We start from the raw sequence: 25784 nt of genomic DNA, 5'->3' as shown, positions 1-25784 counted from the left end.
AAAGTCAACAAAGAGGGGGAAAAAAAAGATTTTCCCCTAGCTATTCTGTAACAGAAAGCTTAGATTTACTTAATGTCCTATGGGAAATTAGTTTGGTGGTCTCAGTCCAGTGTCCAGATGTCCACATCAATACCACCTCACCCCCCATTTAGAATTGGCACAGTGAATTTGCTCCTGCTCTCATTGTAGTAGATGTGAAAAATTCCATCAACTGCAACAGGAGCATGATAAATCAATGGGATTATTCACATGCTCAAAGTTAGGCACATAATTAACTATCTTCTTGAGTTGGAAGCTATATTAACAATGTTGCTGTCTGTGTCAGCAGATAAACCATTAACTAAATGGACATGGAGCCTGAACTATGGTCATCCTGCTGAGCTGGTCCCTCCAATTGGGGGGAAGGCAGATTGGCAAGGCAGCAGTGAGTCTTGCAGTGTCACTGTATAAACTGTACCTATTTTGTTTACAAAAGACTTCTCAATCTCCAAAGCTATTAAGACAGCAACTTTCTAGAGAACTAAAAAATTTACACAATTGTATAGATTGGATGTTTTTCTACATTTTCAAATATATTGTATTCTGTGTTGTAATTGAAATCAAAGTGTATATTATTCTTAATTACAAGTATTTGCACTGCAAAAGGAACAAAAGAAATAGTATTTTTTTTCAATTCACCTCATTACAAGTACTGTAGTGCAATCTCTGTGTGGTGAAAGTGCAACTTACAAATGTAGATTTTTTGTTTGTTACATAACTGCACTCAAAAACAAAACAATGTAAAACTTCAGAGCCTACAAGTCCACTCAGTCCTACTTCTTGTTCAGCCAATCGCTAAGACAAACAAGTTTGTTTACATTTACAGGAGATAATGCTGCCCGCTTCTTATTTACAATGTCACCAAAAAGTGAGAACAGGCATTTGTATGGCATTTTTGTAGCCAGTATTGCAAGGTATTTACGTGTCAGATATGCTAAACATTTGTATGTACCTTCATGCTTCAGCTTCCATGCTGATGACGCTCATTAAAAAAATAATGTGTTAATTATATTTGTGACTGAACTCCTTGGGGGAGAATTGTACGTCCTCTGCTGTTTTACCCGCATTCTGCCATATATTTCACGTTATAGCCGTCTCGGATGATGACCCAGCACATGTTGTTCATTTTAAGAACACTTTCACTGCAGATTTGACAAAATGCAAAGAAGGTACCAATGTGAGAGTTCGAAAGACAGCTACAGCACTCGACCCAAGGTTTAAGAATCTGAAGTGCCTTCCAAAATCTGAGAGGGACGAGGTATGGAGCATGCTTTCAAAAGTCTTAAAAGAGCAATACTCCGATGAAGAAACTACAGAACTCGAACCACCAAAAAGGAAAATCAACCTTCTCCTGGTGGTATCTGACTCAGATAATGAAAATGAACACACGTCGGGGTCCACATTGCTTTGGATTGTTATCAAGCAGAACCCGTCATCAGCATGGACGCATGTCCCCTGGAATGGTGGGGACATATGAATCTTTAGCACATCTGGCACATAAATATCTTGCAATACCGGCTACAACAGCGCCATTCGAGTGCCTGTTCTCATTTTCAGGTGACATTGTAAACAAGAGGCGGGCAGCATTATCTCCTGCAAATGTAAACAAAGTTGTTTGAGCAACTGGCTGAACAAGAAGTAGGACTGAGTGGACTTGCAAGCTCTAAAGCTTTACATTGTTTTATTTTTGAATGTAGTTATTTCTTGTGCATAATTCTACATTTGTAAGTTCAACTTTCATGATAAAGAGACTGTACTACAGTACTTAAATTAGGTGAATTGAAAAATACTATTTCTTTTGTTTTTTTACAGTGCAAATACTTGTAATCAAAAATAAATATAAAGTGAGCACTGTACACTGTGTTGTAATTGAAATCAATATATTTGAAAATGTACAAAACATCCAAAAAATTTAAATAAATGGCATTCTATTATTGTTTAATCGTGATTAATTTTTTTTAATCGCTTGACAGTCCTACTTTTAGTGCATTCTGGACAGTCAATACCGAAAACTGATCAAGTAAGATTTCATTGGAATTGGACAAAGAACATCTGTGGATACCTAGTGAGTCCATCTAAATTGGAAGGGTAAAGAAACCAGAGTGACCGGGGACTTGACATCAAAAAGAGTCCAACCTAGTATCACAAACTGCACTACAGTCCCTGTCTGTCCCTAAGTGAACTATCATATTACACATCACCTCTCACTTCCTTTTTTTCCATTGGCTGATCAGCTGCATGGAAGTAAAGAAACCTCCTCCATACTAGCCATGGTTTCTCTGTGCAGCAGACTATAAAGGAAGTGACACTTCATTTGTGATATCTGGGATGTGCCACCTTCAGAAGTTGAATTAAGCATTTTTACACCCTTCATCATGGTCACGTTATCACAATTTGACCTTGAATGTAGAAAGAATTATTTATAAAGAATTACACATAGTGATCATCTGTCCATGCTAACACTTTGAATATATGGGGGTTTACTAAAACACAAATTTGGTAACCTAAGAGTTAAATATCATGTCTTAATATCTGAAGCATCTGTTATTGTGATTCTCCGACAGTGAAATATTGAGATCCATAGCCATTTTACCATATTTGTAGTTCTTTAGATAAACAAGTACCTTCATTAATTATCCATACATTAAGCTCATATTTGCATTTTATCAAACTCGCTTCCATCTTATTCTGAAAAAGTACCTCTATACATAAATCTATGAGTCACCAAATTAATTTGTAACTGACATTATTATTTTGTAGTTAAGAAATATATCTTACTCCATCCTCTGCATGACTATATAGCTGTATATCATTCTACTATTTTGTTGATAAGTGTTATAAAAGTTAATCAGGTTTCAACACTAACTCTTGAAAAATCTTCCTTCATCTTAAACCATCAGCCATGTATTGTCGTTTTTCACACGACGTTTCACTCATTGCATTCTTGTCCTATTAAGTTAGTTTTCATCAGCTTCATGAGAAATAATTCATAGGAAAGTAATACACATGTGGTGTCCTATATCTTCATTATTCACTTCTTCCCAATCTGTTATCACCTACAATTTAGATAATCCAGGCTATTATGTGCTTTATTGTTCACTGAAAAATAAGAGTCTCTCAGAACTGGATAGTACAGCAGAAAACTAATACCACACACATACTCATACACAATAAAAACAGGCACTGAAGTGTGTCAAGCAAAAACTTTTTCTTTCTTTCTTTCCAGAGTACCTTAGCTGAGAAACAACATTAGAAGGCATGGAAGTGGGAAGATTCATCTCATGTAAATTAGCATTTGTTCAACAATATACTTTACTGATTCCAAATGGTTCTTCTACTGCTTTTACTAATTGCTCCTACTGATGATGCCCTTTGTAGCTTCTTACATTTTAACTACTCTGTATAAATATTTATCTAAGTTCTTTAGTACTCATTCACTTCACCTTATATTTTGCCCCCTTTTTTTGTTTTTGAGATCTAAGAGCATCTTTGTCTTTCAGAATCCTTCTTAATTTCCATTTTGTGAAAAATGAATTCTCTCATCTTTCTCAAGAATTAAGATCCTAAAGTCCCCTATGCTTTTGTGGCCATTTTCTACAGAAGTCTCTAATATCCTTTTGTTTTGAGGTAGCTAGAACCTCCAGGGTATTCCAAGTGTGGCCTCTTTTCTCTAAGTGCTAGAATGTTTATACTGATTTACACTTACAGAGGATACCAAAACAGTACTTTGATAGGCTGCTTGTAAGTGGGGGGAAAAAAGTTTGCCTAAATGGCATACCTGCTGCACCCAATAGCTTCCTTGAGTAACTTTGCTTTCTGAACAAGGGAAATTTCTGCTGCAATCAGATGCACAGTACAACATTAAGCATTTAACATGAACATCTTTCAAAAGATGATGATCATACATGGAAGCTAGACTTTCATAACACAGGGGAGGGAGAGATCACTGATTTATATTCCATTATGGATGTAATTCCACGTCCCAAGTGACTGTCAACCAAGGATAATTTTTAAGAGGGCCACGGTCCACAGTTAGTCTTACAATTTAAGTGGGGCAGAAAGGGGGCAGAAGGTTTTCCTCCATCCAACACTACCATCCCAGAGGCAGAAGCTTCTCTTGCTCTCACACCAGTAGCTACACAGAGGAGTTAATGGCTGCACAATCTGAGGCTGGAAAACTAACACAGACGGGTCAAGGCTTATGATAGACATAACACTGTATGCAAATAGTTTAAACTATTTTGAACAGTGAAAATTTGCATGGCCTGTGCAAAAGGACACTACAGCACTGAAGTGTTTTTCTTTTATAAATGGCTTTTAAGAATAATGGAATGAGATTCTTAAATAAACCAAGTATTTATCAATAAAATCATATTAATATAAAGAAATTAATGTTCATGAAATTCACAGCATGTCTAGAATTACTTTCACAAGCCACAAATTCTGGGTGAAATGCTGGCCCATCTAAATCATCATATTTATGAGACAAATTATCTCAATTATATGCATACTTAAGAGAAAAGTAAGTAAATAGCCAAAACCAGCTGAATTCTGCAGCAATTCTAGGTTAAAAGAATAATGAAAAAAACAGGGTCTAGAACAGTCTCTAGACTATGAAATTAACTTATTTTAATACAACAGTAAACTGGACTTTTGAAACACTAAATAACATGTTAGCTGATGCTATTATCTGTAAATAATTTGGAAAAATGCATTTAATCTGTTTACATTAGTCACGAAATGACTGAATGATAGTACAGTAATGTTTTCCTTTACATTTCACAATAATAGTTTTGAAATCACTCTGAATTTATCAATAATGTAGAAAAACCTCCCTTATTAGGTCAAGGGCAACATTTGTTCACCTTACTTAAAGATCATTAAAATACATCCTTAATCATAACATGTAGTTCATTACAAATAAAATTGCTTTTGGTTCAATAAAACTAATTAAATGTAAATGGTATTGTTTACTGCTGTATGGATCTTTTGATATAAATCAGCAAGTCACCAAGTATTGAAAATTACAGTGACCTCACTGCTGTTAATAAATTTACTTGATCAAATAAGCCAGAGAAGAATGTCCCAGAACATGCATAGTGCCAGAAAAAACTCTGCCCCACACATGACTGTGAAACCACAAGAAACCTAACCTGGGTGTTACAGTCCTTGCTGCACAGCCATCATTAAATGACTTGTTGAAATTTTAATTCTCTGATCACATTAAGTGGTTTGAGAAGACAACAAAATCTGTACTGATCATCTTTGGTGGTGTCATCTGTTCTTTAGGAAAAGCTCTGAAGGTTTGCAGGTTTATTTATTCCCGGTGTCACCGGATAAGGTTACAATGCTGCACTGTTGATGGGACTGACAGCTCATGACTACACAAGATACTCATACATAATCCTTTACATTGGATAACTAAAGAAATCAAAATGAGTGACAATTATGGACATTATATGCTGTTAAATGCAAGACCAAATTGTTTAGTCTACTTCTATACTCAAATTACACTTACTGTCCACCCTTTTCAATTCTTAAAAATATAGTCATGTATAATATCAAATTATATACAGTAATAAACTTCTCCTTTGGAAATGTGCTCTAAGTTCAGCCAGAGACCCTATGTAAGGAAGATGACCCTCGGCGCACTGGGAGCCAGTAACAGTATCATCTACAACTGTGGCACCAATAGGGAAGACTGGGGTGCAGTTGAGACCACCTGCTTGCCAACACCCCAGGATCTGGACACAAGCAGGGGGGAGGGAAAGGGTGAAGGACCCCTTTGAAGCCAGACCTGAAGCCACTCCATGCCTTCTGATGGGCTTGTTACATCAATAGAACCTGACATTTTGCTGTTTTGTAGTTAAATCTATAATTTCTGTTAAACTAGTAGTAAACTGCAAACCTTAATTTAGTTTAGTAGTTGGATATCCAAATGCAGTGAGCATTTTTATTCCAGTTTTAGAGATAGTATTGAATTCCAAGATATTCCACATACTTAAAAAGGGAGACACTGCTACAATTGCTAATATCTCTAGAGCCAGAATAAACTTTAAGTGGAGCCATTGAACATTTTGTATTAACCTGTTCCTGCTTTTCTTGCCACTGCAGTAGCAATTAATGTAGAGTTGTCCATATAGTCTATTAACTCCTTACCCTAAGGCAAAACTTGCACCTACTTCAGTGGGAGCTTTGTCTAAATAAGGAGAGCTGAATGGGGGGAGGTGGGGAATCTATATATCACTGTGATATCACCACAGCTATTTTAGATATAGTCCAGCAGGTGGCATTCAAGAATTATTGTAAAAAGAATCAGTCCAGCCTATTCCTGCAGCTTGTCATTTACACTTTAACCCCAAAATGCTACAACTTATCACTATATGCATATCAAAGATGTGAGCTGAAGGGACTGTATTCATATACCTTCTATGGGAGAAGGATTATTATTTATTGATAGGCATTTGTTATATAGCATTGATAGAAGTGAATGTGTTATGTCCTCTGGTTATGCGAAAATTCTCTGGAGCTAAGGGCTCATGTTCCAAACTGTGTAAGAGTTAAGTAGTTGTCAACTGGTTAATAGCTACTTGAGTTACAAAGTCAAAACCTTCATATTTTCTAAAGCACCAGATACTACTTAGCCCTAGGGGGAATGGCTATCATATCTGAGCTTCAAAAACAGCTGGTTCTAGATTTGTGTGGCTGGTTCTAAATGGGTGCACAAAAGTAGGGAGAGCATAAGGAGCCATAATCCCAGGGTTTGCATACATGGAATGAAAAGAATGGGTGGGGGTAAAGAGTAAAAATGTTTCCAGTGACACTATGCTTTCCTAAGCGAGAGTCATATCCCCATCCCTCTTCCATACAGGTAGAGGGACCAAAGCTGTCACAGGAAGGAACACTCACTTCTAGTTCCAGAGGATGCTGCTGTTGCCATTATGACATCCTGTAAAAAAAATGTCAAGTCTTTCAAAAGCAGGTGTTCCTGTTGTGGACTACATGCATAAATAAGGTAGGCATGTAAAACAGAATAGTTTTTGAGTTGAGCACAGAAACAAAAGGTAGGAACATTTTGAAAAAATAAGTCAGAACACTTTTATACTTACACACTTAGCTTCCCTACATTTCTTCAAACTTTCAACAAAATATTCGTTGGGCTGAGATTAATCATGGGTAATTTTCATTATGAAAAACAGTTTATTTGCAAAACCTTAAAGAAGTGAGAGTGGGCAACTAGAATGGACTGCTCAAATTAAATAATTTTTTTCGTATTTAACATGGCTGCTTCATTGTGTCTAAGTATTAGAATTTAGATGACATTCTCTGAGGAAAACCTCATCTCAGTAGGTGATTTTTACACCTCATGTTGTGCATATCTTGTACATAAAGTGTGAAGAATTTTGAAAATATTTCCAGTTGTTACTGTTGAACTTTTTCAAAAAGAATACATCACATTTACATGTATTTCTATAGTAAATGGCATGAGCCCTGTTTTATATTATACATCTTGTTATAATGGATAAAACAACCTTTATTGTATTTATAAATCTTTTCCTCCCATAACATGATAACAGTTATTTTGGATTTCCATGACTCCTGCTGAAATCAAGGTGGTGATTCATAGTAGTTTGGTATTTTCAGCTCATTCACACAAAATATTAGATTACAAAATTACTACACACTATTCAACAACATAGTCCAAGCCATAAGAATTTGAAAAGATCACTTGACTAAGCTAGAATTATGGAGGTGCTCCAAGAGCTCCACAGGTTAGACTGACAGTTGCATTCAGAGGAACTTGAACAATCATTTATTTCACACTTTAAGGCTTAAATTTAGTTTTCAGATTTAACACCATGAGTCAGGATCTTTAGGGGCACAAAAAAGCTATAAAGCAAGCAATGGCAGAGAGTCCCACAGTGGACCAGAGGCTGAAGTGGGACTGTTAGTTTTCCTCCAGCCTACTATTCCCCCAAGCCCATCAGAGGGTGGAGCTATGCATTCCATGACCTGAGATCACAGAGGAGAGTTAGGATATGCCTACATTACAGCTATCTAGGTATCTAAAAGGGTGTCATAAGGAGGAGGGAGAAAACTTGTTCACCTTAGCCTCTAAGGATAGAACCAGAAGCAATGGGTTTAAACTGCAGCAAGGGAGGTCTAGGTTGGACATTAGGAAAAAGTTCCTAACTGTCAGGGTGGTTAAACACTGGAATAAATTGCCTAGGGAGGTTGTGGAATCTCCATCTCTGGAGATATTTAAGAGTAGGTTAGATAAATGTCTATCAGGGATGGTCTAGACAGTATTTGGTCCTGCCATGCGGGCAGGGGACTGGACTCGATGACCTCTCGAGGTCCCTTCCAGTCCTAGAATCTATGAATCTATGAATCTAAGCTGTGAAGTGTAATTCCCATCTTGGGTAGACATACACGCACTAGCTCTGCTTGATATAGTGCACTAAAAATAGTAGTGTGGATAGGGTGGCATGGGCAGCAGCTCAGGCTAGTCATCTAAATACAACCCCCTCTGAGATCCTGGTACGTACTTGTGCAGTTACCCTGAACCACCCCTGGTGCTGCTGCAGCCACACTGTTAGTTCTAGCTCTAGGATAGCTAGTGCATGTATATCTACCCAAGCTGAGAATTACACCTACCTGCTGCAGTGCAGGTGTACTCTTAAGGGTTGGAGGTTCTTAAGGAGACTGAGGGCTTATCTAGATGAACAGTTAGTGTGCAGCAAGCTGAGGTGAAAATCTACAGTGCACTAGCATGTCATATAGTGTACTTACGTGTCCACGTGGACCCTGCTATTGCACAGTAAAAATTCCCTAATGCACAATGACCTACTCCAGTTTCAAAGTGGCGAAGCAGAGCTAATGCGTATATGTCTACCTGAGCTGGTAATTAGACTTCCCAGCTGTAGTGTAAGATGTTTCTTTGTGCTCCTAAAGATCCTACTAGGTGCAGTACAAACATAAGAGTGTATGCAGATAAAACAAACTATTTTGAAGAAGGAATATTTGCATGGGCCCTACACATGGACAAAATTGTGAAACTTTCCATATTTTAAAAAACTACAGGATGAGATGTTAAAATATCCTTATGAGTAAGTGGATTTCTAATTTAAAGAAATTAATTTGCATGGAACACGTAGCTTGCCCAAAGTTCCTTAATTGGCCCTTTAAAGATTCCCCTGCATTGGGTATTCTTCAGGTGGCAGACTGCTGCTGTATGTTACCCTTGACCCAGCATGAGGCTGTGTTCCTGGGAAATGAAGCATAACTGGGGTGTCCCTGTGCCCTGGCAATCTATGCTGCCCACATCTCTTTTCCCAAGCTTCACTCCCACACCCCACTCCCTCTACATTCAAGTCCAGTGGTTTCCTCCTCCTTTCCTGAGTGTCGGAAAGGGAAGCATTGAGAGCACAGGAAAGGCAACCCCACAGCTGCTAGCTCCAGTTCCTCAGCAGTCACAAGCAGTTGGGAGGAGCCATTGTAGGAAAAGTCCTGCTGAACTCCTGCAGCCCCAAGATGAAGCATGCTCATTTTGTCTGTGGAGATGGGATGTACACAGTTCATTTGGCATATAGGAGTTGTGAGGGGATGGACAAGCCCAGTGCTGATGAAATCTTCAGAAAAGTCAGTTGTCAAATTCCAGGAAGTATCCACTGAGCATGTGCTCTGACAAAGAGACTCAGAGAGTTTTCACAGGGATAGCAAAAAGAACATCCATTATGCCAGGGTGACAACCCCATTCCCAGTCAAATTTCAAGTACCCCATATCCAAAATACAGAGGCATTAGAGTTTCTCAATAAAACAGCTCTAAGAATTTTTTTTAACATAAGCAAAACAATATATATTTTTCCTAACCCCTTTCATGGAAACAGCTGAGTCAATATAGCTGAAACTTTTCTAAGACAGACACGGGGCATGGAAAATTTAAATTCAAACATTTTACGTTTGACTAAGTTATAAGCAACTGAACAACAGGTTCTTGTAAAGGAAAATGTTGGGCATCCTTAACTATGTGCATCATTACCTGTACTGCCTATAAACACACACACACACACACAAAATAGGCAGGCAGTCACTGCAAATCTCTATCCTAAAGCCTCTGTGCCAGGAAGCATTCACCTTACGAGAGTGGACTGCTATGTCCCAAATCCCCAAGCCTATATTCAATGGAAGAGACAAACCCAACTGTATCCCTCTCTTGCTCCTTTAAATGGAAAAATTAAATATTTGCATAATCCAGTCTTTTCCATATAATTAAAAACAGATGCATTACTTATTTATAGCAAAGACTAATATTGCATTCATGGATTAATTTCTTTTTAATTAGAAACATATTTATACATAGTAACTGTAACAAAGCTTTCTAATATATACAAGGTATAAATAGGTACACGGAAGAGATAGTGAAATAAATAGCTGTAAAGCTTACCCCCAAAGCTGGTAACCTCTGTGTGCAGCTGACAGCAACTTTTAGCTTCCAGTCTGTTTCACCATCTAGCTGATCAGTTCGAATAAAACACGAACCTTAAAATTATAAAAAGAAACCATACATCACAATACAGCCAGCTTTTTTTTTTCCCCCAAGGTTCTATAAAATTTCCAGTTTGTTACTTCAAACTGAAATTGTTTCTTTATCCTCTTTCTATACATTTTTATGTTATTATTCCTACATGTTAAGGGCCTGATCCAAAGACCCAATGGTTTTGAAACAAGGCCTAAGTGTTTTGTTTTGGTTAAATGCTTTCTGTAAGGAATACTACAGATGTCACAAACTATTTCATAACAATTTTTTTAAATCAATATACAATATCAAAATGCATGCAAGTAACAAGAACAGATTCTACTTTAAGTATTTTATACCATCTAAATTTAGATCAGTAAATGAAAATATATATTGGATAAAATAGGGTTACCATTCGTCCGGATTTACCCGGACATGTCCTCCTTTTTGTGCTAAAAATAGCATCCGGGGGGAATTTGTAAAGCACTCACAATGTCCGGGATTTCCCCCTCCCCCGGCACAGCAGAGTGAGCGGCTGGGAGGGCTGCAGGAAAGTCCCGGGCTGGACTCCGGAGCAGCTGGAGAGGAGCTCCGCCCTGCATTCTGAGCAAGTGTCTCAGCACAAAGTGCAGCCCTCCCCTTTTGCAACTGGGAGCGGTTTCTGCCATGCAGCGTAGCAAAACGGGAGCGAGAGCACTTTGTGCTGATACAAGGGCAGCTCTCCCCTGCAACCCGGTCCGGATCTGGGACCGGGTTTTGTTGTGCAGGGCCAGGGACCGGGTTTTGTTGTGCTGGGGAGCTCAGCCACGTGTCCGGCTCGCACAGAGCCCAACACCCTGTTCTGAGCAGCAGGGTAAGGGGGGCAGGAGAAGGGGCAGGGAGGTTCTGGAGGGGGCAGTCAAGAAACGGGGGGGGGGCTTTTTGGGGGGAGTGGAGAAAGTTTTGGGCAGTCAGGGTACAGGTAGGGGGTAGGGTCCTGGTGGGCAGTTGGGGGGGGGTCTTAGGAGGGGGCAGTTAGGGGACAAGGAACAGGGAGTCTTAGGTAGGGGGTGGGGTTCTGGAGGGCAGTTAGGAGCAGGGGTCCCAGGAGGGGGCAGTCAGGGGACAAGGAGCGGGGGGGGTAGGGGGCTGGGAGTTCTGGGGGGAGGCTGTCAGGGGGCAGGAGTGGGGAGAGGGATCGGAGCAGTCAGGGGACAGGGAGCAGAGAGGTTTAGATGGGTTGGGAGTTCTGGGGGGGGCTGTCAGGGGGCAGGAGTGCGGAGAGGGATCGGAGCAGTCAGGGGACAGGGAGCAGAGGGGTTTAGATGGGTTGGGAGTTCTGGGGGGGGGCTGTCAGGGGGCAGGAGTGCGGAGAGGGATCGGAGCAGTCAGGGGACAGGGAGCAGAGGGGTTTAGATGGGTTGGGAGTTCTGGGGGGGGGCTGTCAGGGGGTGGGGAGTGGTTGGATGGGGCGTGGGAGTCCCAGGGGTCTGTCTGGGGGTGGGGGTGTGGATAAAGGTTGGGGCAGTCAGGGGACAAGAGGCAGGGAGGCTTAGATAGTCCTGGGGGGCAGTTAGGGGCAGGGGTCCCAGGAGGGGGTAGTCAGGGGACAAGGAACGGGGGGAGGGTTGGGAGGTCAGGGGGGGCGGGAAGTGGGAGGGGCAGGGGCGGGGCTAGGGCGGGGCTCCTCCCGTCCTCTTTTTTGCTCGCTGAAATATGGTAACCCTAGGATAAAATGTATCTCAGTTGCAACTCCATTGACTTGTTAGTATTATGCCAGGATGAGCATTTTTGAAGAAATGATTTATATAGCCATTTGTGTAATTGAGATATTAAAGTTATTATAATAATTCAGAGATGTTTAAGATTATTATTCCATTTAAATTTGTGATTGGATCTTAGAAATCCCTTCTAATATACACTTCTTTACTGACCCAGACTGAAACCTATCAAGATGCCATATTTGTTAAGTGTGCAGAGAAGCTTGGTTCATTATCAGACTCCAGTACACACGTATAAATTATATTTAAAGGAAATCAACTCCAAAATGGATTTTAAAACATTTGTGGATGTCATGGATCCAAAACTAGATAACCTTTCAGCACACGTGACTAACCTATAATTAAGATGTGGTGGAAGCTCAAACCACGCAGATTGACATGAACATAAAAGTAACCGAAGAGAATTAGTGACATTACAAACAATTTATGTGTTTACAAAGAGCAGGCTGGTATAAAGTGTTAGAAACTCAATGCTGGAGGAAAATGATAACTAGATTGGTGGATATGGCCAATATAGGGAATATTCATATTACTAAACTAATAGATTCCAAAAAAAGTTACAGCTGAATAGTGTGGATTATATATACATATATATATGCACACACACACACAGCAAGTTATTTAAATGTATATAAAAATATAGATATACATTTAAATAGCTTGCTGAATATAAATCCAGAACCTGGCAAGAATTATACTTGTCAAAATGCTAAAAGTTTTAAATTTTCAGACTTTAGGAACCATAAAATTTTGTATTTATTTATTTAGCACTAGCGAGGGAAAGAGTTTTCCTTTATACACTTCATTATGTTTCTTCCAATTTTCAGTGTCCAAAACAATCCAAGAGATGAATTTGTACATAAATATTTCCTAGACAAAGTGAGTGGATATATGTTATTGGTGGTCCTAACAGATATCCAATATCAATATTTTGTAGAAAGAGTAATATCCTACTGGTAAATTCTATCCATATACAAATACATAATAATTTTAAAGATCAGCATTCAAACCGGAATTTTAACAGAAATGCCTTTAATACCACATGAATATGCAACATTCCTTCTAAAGAGAAAATATACTACATATTTTATTTATTTAATAATTAAAAGTATATAAAATGAAATGCATTCTTCTCTATTAGTCATTCAGCACAGAAGTTAAGTAAAATCATAATAATTGAAGTAGACATGACTATTTTAGAATCATGCCATTGGAGTAAATATGGATCCATTCTCATATTCAAGTTTTATGAATAACTGATATTTGCAGAGATTTTTAAAATACACTATGTTATTTATTACATCATGACGTGTAACCAGTTAGACCTGACAGATTAGAAGCAAGCATTTTTATAGTAGCCAAACCACAATTACACTCAGTAGTGTTACATTATAGACTATAGTAATACTTGTATTGTCCTCTCACACACAGCATGCAATGATGTTAATGGAGTTAAGAGATAGTAAAATGCATTTTCCAAGTGATTTATGCTAAACTAAGTTATTTTTACGTATAGATCTCTCTCTCTCTCTCTCTCTCTCTATATATATATATTTATTTATGCTAAACTGTTATTTTTACATATAGAGATCTCTCTATGTAAAATTAAAGTTTAGCATAAATACTTATATATAGCGAGAGAGAGAGAGCATGTGCATATATACAATTCTGTGAATTAACCTGCATACAATATTAATACATACATTTCATAATGTTCCTAGCTCTAGGCTTGCAATCAATTATATTAAAACTTTGCTAACGAAGTAGTTTCTCCACCAGAAAAAAGTTAGCAGCTATTTCTTTTATCCTATGCTCATTGGCAAAGGAGTTTCCCTTGACTAGTTTGAGTCCTTTTACATACAGAATAAAGCAATGAGCTAAATGCAGTGCCTCTAATAGTCAGTGTACCAGAAAGAGTCTCTCTGAGGGAAGACAAAATTTAAAAAGGTTTTGTATTACAGGAAGCAGGTTGACAAAGTGCCAGTAAATACATTTTGTTTGGGTGCTCAAATCCAGATGAATTTGGTGTCACAATCAAAGTACGTTGACCCTGATGTAGGTACAGTCTAGCTGAACCCAATGTTTTATTCATGAATGCCTGTAAATTTAGCAGCTCAATGAGTTAACAGTCTGAAAGGACATAGTTGAGAGAGAAGGCACCTGAAATTATATGTGAACTGAAGATGGCATTTTCACACAATCCTCTTTCAAAGAAGTTTGCCTGTGTATCTTTGCTCAACAATATTCAGCACGTATTAAGTAAATCAGTCTTTAACATCTCAATGTAAACAGCTTCCAAAATGCTTCATTTACTTTACTATGACATAAAAATCTCTTTCATAGTTCAGAACTTCAAATCACAAAACTATAAAAAATGAATGCCCTGAATGTAGTGAATCTCTGGACAACACACTGATGTATTTACTTTTCATAAAATAAGAAAATATTGCAAAGTACTTTTGAAGTGTCCATTGATATATAAGGAAATATAATTAAGGTGAGATACCTAACAGTACCTAAGAACTCAACAATCCCAATGCACATTTAAATCTATGGCATAGATCAACAGTCTACTTTCTATCATACTTTTTCCTATACAAGACATTTCATGGCTATTTTTACCCTTCCTGTCAATAGCTGCTCTCATCCATCAATTTCATTTAGAATTATACTATAGATCAATGCAGTTCAAGACCAGTGTGGCTCTTGTGAATGGTTGACTGCACATATATTCATTTAATAGAGCTCACACTATGACATGTATTGGCCAACCGCATTTCCTCTCCACTTCAGCAGTTAATGTCATCAATAACTTATCTCATAGCCCGTTTCCCTTTTATCCAGAAAGGAGACTGCTTTGTGCCAACTCAGCTCTCAGTAGTGATCACTACAGCAAAACTGAAACAATAAAACCTTTTCCCCCCATTCTGAAATAGTTCATCAGTATTGATAAAATAACTAACTGTACTCTGATAGTGATTTTAAACTTGGTTTAACTAAGGTGTAAGTATATGAGATTACTTCTAATTATGTAACTAATGTCTAATGAAAAACAATGAGACAACTTTTTACATGTTACAATGTGTACCTGTAAAGACAATAGGTACTACATAAAGCCCAAATTATAATATATACAATTGTCTGAGACACTAATAGATACAATTTTTCCATATTTACTCTTTTAAATACCTACTGTAGTATATCAAACTGAAAAAGTCATAACTTAGTTCACATTATTAAAAGAAAACAGTACATTAGATCGTAAAGTTTACTATCTTTTGTTCCAAACTTTCCTTAAAGGAACATGCTTTAAGCCTGTATTAATCAAACTTCAAAACCCCACTTCCGTAGCACCACTGTGTTCTACCAGAAAGAGCACAACTACAAAAATCTAAGAGTAGATTTCCCTGCTCTCTCTCTCTCTCTCTCTCTGTGTGTGTGTGAGAGAGAGAGAAAGAGAGAGTGTGTGTGTGTGTGTGTGTGTGTGTGTGTGTGTGTGTGTGTGTGTGTGTGTGTGTGTGTGTGAGAGAGAGAGAGAGAGAGAGAGAGAGAGAGAGAGAGAGAGAGAGAGAGAGACAACTGTGGGACCTGCTCACAAGGTGTTATTTTTCAAGTAAGCAGGGGGTGAGGAAGGTGAGATTTTTTTTTTAAGTCCTTAAAATATAGTTTAAAAATTACACAAATAATAGAAGTCCAGACAATATTTAAGTACACATCCAATATATGGTATCACCAGTGCAAAAGTGGCCAATTAGAGAGAAGTGAAATCCCATATTGAATGTGGGAAACTTAATAAAAAGGGATCAGAAACACCTGCCATAAAGCTAAATCATAAATTTTAACTTAAAGGAGAATGAAGACGACAGTGGAGGGAACGTAGATATTCATTATTTCTAGATACATAAACATGATTCTTTCCCACTAAAGAAGATTTAGTAGTAGTTTTCAAAAGCTGGATACAGGGAATTTGGCCCATAAACATTCACATAAAGTGTCCATGTTTGTAGCGACGATGGTCAATTGTTTAAAATGTTACTGCATTAGAGTCTGGGAATGAGACTATATACAAAAATTGCATTGGTTTAATTAAAATATTTTTTTAAATCGATTTAATTAAACTGGTGCAAACCCATGTTGCCACAATTAAATGAATTTACAACTGGCTCCATTTAGCTTACTCAAGTGAAGTCAGATGTAAATCAATTTAAGTGTGTCCACACAAGGGGTTGGTTTCATCAATATAACTATATCAATTTTACAAATAATTTTAGTTAAAGTAGTCTAGACACTGTGTTTGTACAAGTCTTAAGAGTGCAAAACAAGCTGTATTTTAAAATTGGTATTGGGTTCTTTTACAAAGATTACCCTAACAATAATTTCAATTTGTACTCCTGCCAGTACGGTGGGAAGAGAGACATTTGCTATTACTTTTTGTTATGGAAAGCACTCAGATAGCACAATGATGGACAACATTATAAGAACCCAATTAGCTACATATTCTTAATATTAAATTTGGCACTGTATGTTCGATCAGGTTTCCTTTGCTCTTGTTGGTTTGTAATTTGAATATGTGCACAACAAAAAGGCATGAATATTGTTAAATAAAGAAAATATTACTTATTTCAGTCCAGATGAAAAGTGTTTGAACATAATTCAGCGGCGGTTGGGCATTGTCTGAGTTATTCAATATATTATATTCTTAACATTCCAAATCCACCTAAAACATATTGTTACAGTGGTATTCTTAATACGACAGGTTACATAAAAATGTTAATGGAAACACTACAACAGCTCGTATTGCATCTTACTGCAGACTGCAATCTGGTATACTGTGTTGGCTTTAACACAAGAATGCAGTTCATAGTGTCAATTTCAGGTAAGCAACATTAGTGGTTTACCAAGAATTGCACACAATAGCAATAGTTGATGGTTCTATTTTATTGTTTAATGATAACCATACATAGTATTATGAAATTCAAGCATAAAAATTAACACTGACATAATATCTTGCAAACTGAATGAAGGAATAGAAATTCCAAGTTAAGTCTACCACGCTAACTCACTGTTTTCTATAGGTATTACATCATTTATCATATATTAGATCATTCACCCACGCCGAGATTTTTAGATAACTTTGTGGTACTTACTGTGGGCTACCAAAGACTGAATGTCAAATGCAACTTGGATTTTCCTTTCCTGGGCAATATTAAATTAGACCCTTAATGTTGCTTTAACAAAGTAGAATTTTTAAAATTTTAGCTTGTGTTAAGCATATTAATTTGTATATTATCAATTAAACTAAACAGATGACTGCAGGGCTACAATGAACTTAACTGATCTCAAAGCAAATGATATGTATAAGGACCCATTAAAGCTTATTACAAACTACTGAGGTAAACAGATTTCTAGAATTTAATGTAAATGGCCTTAACTTAATAGTGCTATCCCATTTTAAAGCAAATATTAATGAAGTATGAACATTCTTTCAAAGACTGTAATAACAATATCACAGACTGATTAATACAATAGAAAACTGAAGTTAATTAACTTACAAATGTGTAATGATATTAAAGATTTTCCATAGGTGTTTAAAATGTTGACAGAAAAATACTGACAACCAAGTAACAATTCACTTAAAATGATTTCACCCACAATATATACCGTATTAATTCTAAAAATATTTAATCATAAAGCTAATCTGTGACAAGATTTTAGTTTATTGCTTTTGATTATTTGTTTTTATTCAAATGTTGTATTTCCTAATAAGAAAATATTTATTAGAAAACATGTGCCTATGAGAAATTTCTGTGCAATTCCAAACTATTATTGCACCAGGCACCTTTCTTCCTGATTACTATATCTTACCTTCAGAAAGAGCAAAACCTGCATTCCTTTCTCCAGCAGAACCCCTATTGATACTTTATACAAAATTTGGCCCTTATTTTCTCTAACTATGGATATCTACAGTCTCGCCAGATATTACAGTAATGTACTTAAATCTCCACTATCACTAGGATAAATTATATTTGTGCATACACCCTTCAGCAAACTGATAACAGTTCTTCATACAGGCTTTGAAAACAAACTTGATGCTACATTTTCTAAATGTATTCTACTTATAGGGTTTTTTTAATTGCAAATTTTTGAAGAAAAAATTGTTATACTTGAATTACATTATTTATTCCTATTTTATCTTTTCATTTGCCAGTGTTGTTGATGTTTCTGTTAAATGGTAAACAGTAAGATGGACTCGTTTGTTCTTAAAACAATTACATTACAAATTACTTAGTAAGCTGCTTAACAGTGAAAATTTACCTAGAAGGAGAAACAAAAAAGAAATAACCAATACAGACTGATGGCAATCCATATTCTGCCACAGAATAGTTGTTTAAAATATGTAATTACATCGGGACACCAGATTCATGTTGGGGAGAAGAGGGGAATAAATATAGAAAATAAATTGATCTGAATGAAATCAGTACACATTTCATTTGCAAATACTAAAGAAAAACATTTCTAACTTAATAGACATGAATTAGCACTGACTGCTCTAACACTAATTTAAGACTGGAATTTTACCATTAGTGTGCAATTTTTTCTCTTTACTAGGTACTGTTTATAGCATGAGCTTTGGCAAAGATTCTCTGAAAATGTTTTGGATTGCTGCAGAGAAATCTAATTCTCCTCTTCTTTTCCTGCTACTCCAGAAACCCCTACACCTCCCCATGCGAACCTCTAATCCTATTATTCCTTATTTCACCTAAAGGTTCCTTTGGCTATAGAGGTATCAAAACAACTCCCTTTGGAGCCTGTCAGTTCTATAAAAGCATCAACTACACAACACTCCATCCATCCAGGTTCTAAAAGTAGAGCCTCCCACATCTTGATGATCCAGGGAACAAGTCTGTTCAATAATCCAGGACTGGGTAATTGAATCTACATCTCCAGAAATACATGTATCACTTCATGGAAAGTCTCTGCATCCTGCAAATGCTACCTAAGGGGTAAGGGCAGGGGCTTTTGGAGCCGGGGAGAAGGGAGGAAGAGTGGTTGGTTTTGCATTTGTTTTAATGAGACCACTGTAGAGAAAATATAGGCTTAATTTTTCCTAGAGCAAAATCCATTCCCATCCTCATCTCACAAAATATAAAACAATCTAAACAGTATTTTAACCCTTAGAACATTTGCTAATCCCCAGGACTAACTAGTTTCCAGGGTTAAGGGAGGAGGGGTGGAGAAAAGGAGATGAACACTTGGGTGCAGCCAACCCAATCCACCTTCAATCCTACACTCATAATGTGACCCTCCTTCCCTTAATTCCCATTTCTGATCTCTCCCCTAAACCCTAACCAACAGGAAGTGGGACCCATCAGGAGCGGAGACAGATGACACAGATGGTGGTAGGGTCCGGGGAAAACCAGGCAAGAAAGAGTGAGTGGGGCCACGTTTACTTGGCTCCAGCAGTACATCTGAAAGAGAACCCTAAAGATCTCGCCTTTACTGATGTAGATAGAGCTACAAATTAACTTGCTAATGGAGAGAAGGCAACGGATTGTGCTGAAAGGTGAATTATTGGACTGGAGAGAGGTTATCAGTATAGTTTCTCAAGGATCTGCCTTGGGACCAATCTTATTTGATATTTTTATTAAAGGCCTTGGCATAAAAAATAGGGGTCTGCTAATGAAATCTGCAGAAGATACAAAGTTGGGAGGCATTGTCAATACAGAGGACGATAGGATTATTATACAGGAAGATCTGGATGACCTTGAACAGTGGAGTGACAGAAATATGACAAATTTCAATAGTACATAGTACAAGGTCATGCACTAAGAGTTTCTGCTAAAAGCTCATCAGTTGTAAGTGACAGAGTGGGAGAGAGACCTGGGGTTGGTCGATCACAAGATGACTATGAACCACCAGTATGATGTGACAGTGAAAAAGGCAACTCTGATCCTAGGATGTATCAGGCAAGGGATTTGCAAAAGAGAGAGAAAAATATTAGTGTCACTGTACAAGGCACAGGTAAGACCTCATTTGGAATACTGTGTACAATTCTGTTCAACCATGTTCAAGGAAGATTAATTCAAACTGGAACAGGTGTATAAAAGAGCTACTAAGATGACCAGGGGAAGGAAGGACCTATTGTATGAGAGGAGATTGAAATAGCTTGGCTTGTTTAGTCTAGCAAAATAAAGGCTATGAATACATCAGGGGAATATATAGCAGGAAGCATGAAGAGCTATTTAAGATAAAGGACAAGGTTGGCACCACAACAAATTGGTATAAACTTGCCATGAACAAATTCAGTCTGGAAATTAGAAAGTTTCTAACCATCACAGAGCTGAGGTCTGGAACAACCTCCCAACAGGAGTTGTGAAGGCAAACAACTTAATTTTGTGAGAGAGATGGACAAATTTATGAGTGTGTTTGTATGACAGGGTTGCTTATGATGGTAGAGGGCAGGGCACTGTAAACATGGGGATTGCTTTTGGTTTATGTTCCTACAAACTCATGCTTCAGGATTTCAGCTAGCCACTGGTGGGTGGTCAAGAAGAGATTTCCCCCCCTCAAAGTATTCTGACTTTTTTGTTTGTTTGTTTGTTTCTGATGTCACCTTCCTCTGAAGCATGAGGAACGGCCACGGCTGGAGATGGGAAATTGGACAGGGTGGGTGAGAGCTCTGAATTGGCACAAAGCATTCTCTCTCTCTCAGATGCTTAGCTAACTAGTTCTTACTCATATGCTCAGGGTCTAACTGATCACTGTATGTGGGGTTGGGAAGGAATTTTCCCCATGTCAGATTGGTGGTGAGCTTGGAGTTTTTTTGCCTTCCTTTGCAGTATGTGGTTGCAGGTCATTTGCCAGGAGAGTGAGTGTGTGTGTGTGTGTGTGTGTGTGTGTGTGTGTGTGTGTGTGTATATATATATCTCTCACTGGCTGTAATATTTTGGTCTAATTTCAGTTGTTGGGTATAGTGTGCAGACATTGGATGGTGTTGGTGGCCTATGATACACAGGAGATTTAATCAGACTAGATTTAATGGTCCCTTGCTGTTAAACTCTATTACTCTAATGGTGTTAGATCACTGTAAAAACCAGTATGACATCAGAATCAGGCCCCGAGTCTCCATTTATTTCTATTCTTCCCCCTTGTTCTAGCAGTTTCTTATATGCCCAGAATGTACACTCTCTAACACCATTTTTAAAATATTGATCAGTTTGTGAAGTGCAATACAAATAGACATAGCATAATCATTCCCATACTTAGATTCAATAATACACCACACACAACACCCCCAAATTCCATCCAGTGGAATTTAAACTCCTCCACTTTGGGTCACCAACAAGTTTGAAACCCAGGACATTTAGATCTTCAACACAAACCAATGCCACCTGTGTTAAAATAACTAGTAGCAATTGTAGGCTGATCTCCTCTACATGCAGTAGCCACTAGAGAGAATGCAACACATTTTACACATTTGTTAGACAGCAGAGGATACCGGGGGGGTGGGGGAGGGGAGAAGAGGATTAAGCACATTTATTCTGAAAGGCAGCATGGCTAAATGGATGAAGCTTGGGTTTGTCATATTGGAGACCTGGAGCCAGTTCTAGTCCCTATTAAAACCTCTTAATGCAACTTTACTGGCGTACGGGGACTGTACAATGGCCAGAACAGGCCCCGGGGGGACTCTTATAGTTAAGTCGCATTGGAAAACTGGCGGTCACCCTTCACTGCTACCCCTCGCAATTCCTGGTGTAGGGGAGTGGCCGTGGTAAAAGGGACTTGTCCAGGGGCAGGAGGAGGACTGGCCACAGCACAAAGTACTCCAGAAATGCTGGGCTGTGAAGAAGCCTCTTGGGTGCTGTAAAAGGTTGCCATAAGTTAGAGCAGATTCTGGGATTTTGAAAGATATACTCTAAGAATTATTTTGGGGATGTTTATGGCCAAATTATACAGATGGTCAGACTAGATGATCACAGTCAGGGCCGGCTCTAGGATTTTTGCCGCCCAAAGCAAAAACAATTTTGGCCGCCCCCCCGCCTTATTTAATTACCCCACCCCTGGCCCCGCCTCAACTTCGCCCCTTCCCCAAATCCCCAGCCCTCCCTCCTCCCCCCAGGCTCTCAAGTCTGGGAGGGAGGGGGAGCAGCGGCGCGCAAAACGGCCGCTCGGGATCTCCCCCTCCCTCCAAAGGTTTGAGAGCCTGGGAGGGAGGGGGAGACCCCGAGCCGCCGCGGCGCGTGAAACAGCTGATTCGCGCGCCGTGGCAGCAGCAGCGGAGGTGAGCTAGGGCGGCCGGGGCACATTTTTAGGGGCGGCATTTTGGCGCCGGCCATGCCGCCCCTAAAAATGTGCCGCCTCAAGCACCAGCTTGTTTTGCTGGTGCCTAGAGCCGGCCGTGATCACAGTGCTCCCTTCGGGCCTCAGAATCTATGAAGCTATGAATTTAAATTTCTCCAATAGACAAAGCCTTAGCTGTGAACCCACCCAATATCCACAGCAAACGCCAATACTATATATACATACATTCACACACACACACACATAAGCAAACAAAAAGTACAGAATATAAGAAGTTTATACACAAAACAGAGAGAGTTTTGAAAAGTAGGAGCAAGTACCCAAACAGTTCTGACAGAGAATAAACTGAAGTAAAATAATGAATGCATACATCATTTGCATTTTTGTAATGGTTAATATATAACTGATGGTTCAGAGCATTACTTGTCATATTTCTCCTGGAGAATAGAGTTATAAGGGTTCTGCTTGGTCAGTGCTTACAGAATATGAACAAGTTGTAAATAAGATTTGCTATCAAACATCATTTAAAAAATACAGATGCAAACCTGAAACACTTTTAAGAAAATTTTCATAGTTTTATTCTTTAACATTATTGTTAAAGAGTACTCAATAAATCTGTGTTGATACTAAGGGACAGTGAAACAAAATGTAACTTAATTGTAGATAGTAGTATATAGAATATATTTTATAAGGACATTAAGAATTAAGACTCAAAAAAATATTGCTTTAGTATACATATGCACAGGGCTGAATTCTGCTCTTAGTTACACCTGTGTACCAGAGTAACAGCAGAATTTGTCTAATAGTCTTTTAATTCCATTATTTAAACTACCTTCAAAATACCCTTAATAATAATTGATTAAAATTTAGTTCACTATGTAACAGGAGACAATATTGCACCACTATACATGACCTATGTTCCTCTGACAACAGCTGAGTCAGAATAAACAAAAATATTACATCCACTGCTCTGAAGAATTGTATCCAATAAATTTTTTACAAATGAGAACATTAGCTACAACTAAATGCCAGCTAAGCCTCAGCAAAACTGAATTATTAAATCTGTCTGCCTGTATCCTATTACAGCCTACTTATGAATACTTGATTTTATTTTGTATAATTGACAAGAGTTGTCAGGAAAGGATGGTTTTAATGGCAATCAAATTAAGATCAACTGGTATAAGTGTCACACTGAAGAGTGTATGTCAAATGTTGAAGAATTAATTGATGGGTCATTGTGAAAAAGGTCACGTGAAACTGTCATAAACGGTTATAAATTGACTTGTAATATTACCAGCCTGGCTGCTATGAGTCAGAATCAGAATAATATTGAAAAAGAGAGACATTGCTAGATTATATATACACCTGACAAAAGAAAAATAGACACTAACTTTGCATATCTAGTACTAGATCGTTTACCATCAACTTAATTTTTAAATCATTTATATGCTTTAAATGACTATATACATGAAAATTTTAAACAGAAGACAAGATGAATAGCAGTACTGAGATGATGAGTTTGAGTACACAGTTTCATTTCCACTGGGAGAGGTAAAGTTTAGTTTTGAATGCTACCTGGAAAAAAGAACTGTAATATATCCCAAACATACAAGTTATAATGTCATCACTTGGGACACAGCTGAAAAACATATTGGCATTTATAAGAGATTGATGAAAATTAGTTCTTACGCATTAATTTCTCTTAATACCACTGAAAGAACTGTGTGGGCACTCAAGAGATATTTGATCTGAATTAAGAAACTGATGAAGCAATTGATTAATTGGAATTTAAGCCATCAGTCACTGGATCCATCAACAGATTCATTTACATTCTAAACAATCAGCTGATGGTCCAATAGGATACCATGTATTAATACACAGTCAATATGATACCACTGAACTCATCACAATTCCTTATTGACAAGTACACAGATGCTTTTAATCCAAGCTTGATCGCTTTGCATATATTTTAGGATTTCTTATTAACTCACTACGTTTTACGAATTTTTATTTTATTAAAAGCATTATGTTTTATGCATACACTGACCATTCAGAGAGAAAGGAATGTTTACATGTCTAACTAGACTCCCAAAATTTTGACTATTTGCTTTAAATAATTTTGTAATGAACATGAGGATATTCAAAAGAACCCCTTAGATAGCATGTGTAATAGAAGGGCTACAAATATGCAGAGTTATAAAATATTTATATTCCCCCTTTTAATTGTGTTTGGTTTGGCACACCTCCTTGAACTATTATCCTTCTGATTATATATATATATAATTACTGAGTTTATTCATGAAAAGATGTATAGAAATGGTGATCAGATAAAAACAAATTTCACATGATTAGTTGATTTTAAAAGTGCTATAGGAATTCTTACGTATAAGTGGTCAAGAATTCACCTGTAGACTACTTCACAATAGTCGTGCCAATTAATGTTATGTGAACTATAGGAAATTGGTTAACTATAGGAAATTCACTATTTCCAAGTCCTCAAATCACATGTGATGGTGGTGCTAGCATTGTGAGGTGAACAGAGAAGGCACCTAAAGGAGGATATAATGGTCTATAAATGTTCATAAGGCTGTAACAGTTTATCGAAAGTTTTACATTTCTCTTTTACCGGGGGATCTCGTTCCGACTCCCTGGTCTGCAGGTTTGCAAACACTGAAAAGGTAGTGATTTTCCACCTCATTATATCTGTTTTATGCCAATGCAACTCCCCTGAAATCAATGGAGCAACAGTATAAAACTGATGTAACTGAGTGGAGAATATGACCCAACAAGTTTAAGAAGCATAAGGAAGAAGATAGCTATGTTAATGGCATGGCTTTCATCCAAAACATTTAGCATAGTCAAGTATCCAAAGTAATACATACAATTCAAATTTGAGGCCACAAGTAGCAATAATTCAAAGTGCTCAACAGTTCAGAGGTACAGAAAAGTCAAAACTGAAATTAAAGTAATTACCTTTAAAATACCAAGTGATAATGCTGTCAAACGTCAATGGAAGCAGAGAAACCATATACATTCTAAATAAAAGATGCCAACCATGTGCGCTAAACAGTTTATCTTCTAAAATTAAATGACACTACTATTAAATTATTTTTTTTAAATACCACTTTCATAAATAGTGATTTATAAAATGTGTTTATTTTAT

General features: G+C 37.7%; 1 protein-coding gene across 3 annotated transcripts in view; it reads right to left on the bottom strand.

Moving 5' to 3' along the window:
• Window positions 1–25784, bottom strand: part of ATP9B (ATPase phospholipid transporting 9B (putative)) — a 291535-nt gene that overhangs the window by 151966 nt on the left and 113785 nt on the right. For all 3 annotated transcript variants that reach the window (XM_054019115.1, XM_054019116.1, XM_054019117.1), the window contains exon 8: window positions 10488–10582. In XM_054019115.1, coding sequence (XP_053875090.1) covers window positions 10488–10582 — 95 coding nt within the window. The remainder of the gene's footprint in view (window positions 1–10487; window positions 10583–25784) is intronic.

Source organism: Malaclemys terrapin, chromosome 2, assembly GCF_027887155.1.
Source record: "Malaclemys terrapin pileata isolate rMalTer1 chromosome 2, rMalTer1.hap1, whole genome shotgun sequence".
Taxonomy (NCBI): Eukaryota; Metazoa; Chordata; order Testudines; family Emydidae; genus Malaclemys; species Malaclemys terrapin.
This window is presented reverse-complemented; position numbering and strand designations above follow the sequence as displayed.